This window comes from Palaemon carinicauda, chromosome 3, assembly GCF_036898095.1.
Source record: "Palaemon carinicauda isolate YSFRI2023 chromosome 3, ASM3689809v2, whole genome shotgun sequence".
NCBI classification, from domain to species: domain Eukaryota; kingdom Metazoa; phylum Arthropoda; class Malacostraca; order Decapoda; family Palaemonidae; genus Palaemon; species Palaemon carinicauda.
This window is the reverse complement of record NC_090727.1, coordinates 182,478,674-182,481,863: the sequence shown is the minus strand read 5'-3', so window position 1 is coordinate 182,481,863 and position 3,190 is coordinate 182,478,674. Positions and strand designations below refer to the sequence as shown.

Below are 3,190 nucleotides of genomic sequence, written 5' to 3'. Positions count from 1 at the left end.
TGTCTGTATCTTATGACCGTGTACAACAGATAGCAACTGATGTAGCAAACAGTGCATTGTCCTCTTTTGAAGATGTTGCAGTTGTGTACCCCAGAGTCCTAAAAAAAGGGTCTTTTCACAACAGGAAATCTAGACAACATCGACCACAACCCTTTATCCACTTCTGTGAAAAGTGCATTCCATGGAACTGCAATATCTCTTACTCAGCATGTAACTAATGAATGTTCAGGCACAGAGCTTCAGATGACCCCTCTCATTGACCAGAACATGACAAAAACAAGGAGGATGAAGCCAATTATGGAGTCTTACATTACTGTCCCACCTGCTGCTTTCCCAGATGATAGTCCTACTCCACACAAGACAGAGGTACAAGCTGTTCCAGAAACATCTCCAGATTCAGACCACCTGCAGTTAGCCTGGGCAAGTTCAGTTGAAAAACTTTTGAGGAAACATGAACTGAATGCAGATGATAATATTTCTTGGTCAGCACATTTTGCAGCATCACAAGCTTCCTGCCCCAGACCACCAGCAATTTCTGGACTCATGCCATTATTTCGAGAAAATGCTCATTCTCTGGCGATGGTTAAGCATGGTATGGATGTGATCGCTCAAGCTACAAATCATATACATCCTGGACAAGTCCCAATATTGACTGTTGATCAACCACTGTTTGTAATTGCCGAGAAGATACAATGGACCTGGCCAGAAACTTACGGAGAAGACAAGTTTGTGGTGATGATGGGTGGCTTGCATATCGAGATGGCTTTGCCTAAAGTTCTAGGAGACTGGCTAGATGGCAGCGGATGGGTGAGTGTGATGACAACTGCAAACGTTACAACTGAAGGTAGAGGTGATGCTCTCAAAAAGGGATCATTCACAGCCCGTTCTCAATGGGCTCATCAAGTAACAGCTGCCGCACTTTTTTGCTTACGTAACCAAGAATACAATTCCTACAAAGAGGAAGTTGAGGCAGAAGGAAATCAAGTGATGTTGTTCAATGACTGGTGCACGCTCATGGAAACTATACATCCCCAGTTTCGATACTGGAGCAAAACCTTCAACCTTGAGGTTCTCTTCCTTCATTTCATGCTATCACAGCGCGAAGGAAACTTTGAGCTATACATTAGCACCTTGGGAAGAATTGTGCCTCGGATGTTCGCCATGGATCACTTTCATTATGCAAAGTGGTTACCAGTTCATGTGCGAGATTTAGTCCAGCTAGAACAGGAATGCCCAGCTGTTTACCAAGAATTCAGAGAAGGTCTTTTTGTTACCCAAATGACCACACATTGCTTCTCCATGATGGCACATGACCATGTGCATGAACAGCTTAATGCTGTGCTGAAAGGAGAAGGTGGGATCATTGGCATAACTGAAAATGAATCAGCCCTCAGACGATGGTTGATCGCTGGTCCGGAGATGGCTAGGATCATACATGATGTTGAAGTGAGTCTATCTCAGAAGGAAACCGATGACAACCGACATCACGAACAAACATTGAATACACAAAAGAGATTTGCCTCAGATGTACAAAGCGTGATAGATGTAATGAATGATCTAGGTAATCCCTTCACAGAAACGAGTACTGATCTCCTAACACTAGACACAAAGATCATCATGGCTGATGAAGTCATCAAAAACATCTCAGAAGCAGAGGAAATAGGAAAGAACCAGTACAAAACATTTGTTGATTCCCGACTTGTGAAGATGGAGAAGGCACTCTATGAAATGGTTCCAAAGAACAATCTTAAATTGTTCAAGTCTGGAGAGCGGAAGGTGCCCTCAATGAAGAAGTATAAATTGGCAAACATGAAGAGTGACCTGCAACTATTTTCCAGAATGTACATCTCTTGCCAAGCACGAAATGGAGAATTGGACATCTTCTTCCAGCATGAGAACCACTCTTGGCCACCGTCGCTGGCTGAAAATAACATGATGTAACTTGGAGAAAAAGCTGAATTACTGAAGTGTTTAGAACCACTAGCCCAACGACCACAGAACATACCTGATGTGGATGTGAAGATATTTGATGGGGCAGCTCTCGTCCACACATTGGATCCCAAGAATGCTAAAACAAATGTGAAAACATTTAAAGACTATGCAGAGTGTCTTTGTTCCTTATCTCAAGAGGCAACTTGAACATGTGGCTCGAGTAGATGTTGTGTGGGATGCCTATAAGGACGACAGTCTTAAAGCACACACCAGAGAGCATCCGAGAAAACACGACTTCCTCACAACTGGAAAAGCTTCTTGCGTGTTAACAGCAACAAGGTGGAACTCTTTAGATTTCTAGCCAATGTGATCAAATCTGAATCAACAGTGCTAGAAAAGATGCTGGTCACAACAAAAGGTCAGAATGTTGCCTCCTCCTCAACACTTGATGTTTCGGGGCTTCAACCATGCACTCATGCAGAAGCAGACTACTGAATGATGCTTCACTGCTTCCATGCCTACAGCAATAACATGAAGAGGATTATGGTGCATGCGACTGACACAGATGTCTTAGTTCTAGACATTGTGACTACTATCAGCATGAAAGATTGTGAACTCTGGCTAGCATTTGGTCATGGTACTCACTTTCGGTATATTAGAGCACATGTCATAGCTAGTGAGCTTGGCAATGATTACTGCAGAGGCCTCCCATTCATGAATGCCATATCAGGATGCGGCATGGTGTCTTCATTTAGCTCTGTCGGTAAGAAGACTGCATGGGAAGTATGGAAATAATTTCCAGAAATCACTGAAGTGTTTCAAAGACTGTCTGCTACTCCACGTGAAGTTACAGAAGCGGACCTGAAGAAACTTGAAAGATATGTGGTTCTGCTGTACTCTCGCACATCGCAACTCACTGATGTAAATAAAGCCAGGAAGCACCTCTTCTCCTACTGTAATCGGAAGCTGGAAAACATCCCACCGTCACGTGCAGCACTTCTACAACATGTAAAGCGTGCTGCTTATCAAGCTGGATACATCTGGGGTCAGGCATTGGAAAACCAGTCCAACACTTCCGAGTCCTTCTGAGTGGGGGTGGACACTTGACAGTGAGAGAATGTGGGTGCCCTTATGGGGTACCCTGCCAGAAGCATCAAAGGGCTGCAGAGAACTCATTAAGTGTGCCTGTAAAAAACGGTGCACAGGAAGATGTCAGTGTGCTAAAGCAAGCCTCCCGTGCACACAGCTGTGTTTTTGT

At 44.0% G+C, this 3,190-nt stretch overlaps 1 protein-coding gene across 1 annotated transcript in view; it reads left to right on the top strand.

Annotated features, from left to right (window-relative positions):
• Positions 1-2,463: 2,463 nt before the first annotated feature.
• LOC137635706 (uncharacterized) overlaps positions 2,464-3,190 on the top strand; it is a 12,561-nt gene continuing 11,834 nt past the window's right edge. The window contains exon 1 of the mRNA XM_068368156.1: positions 2,464-2,695. Within this exon, the coding sequence (XP_068224257.1) occupies positions 2,464-2,695 (232 nt within the window). The remainder of the gene's footprint in view (positions 2,696-3,190) is intronic.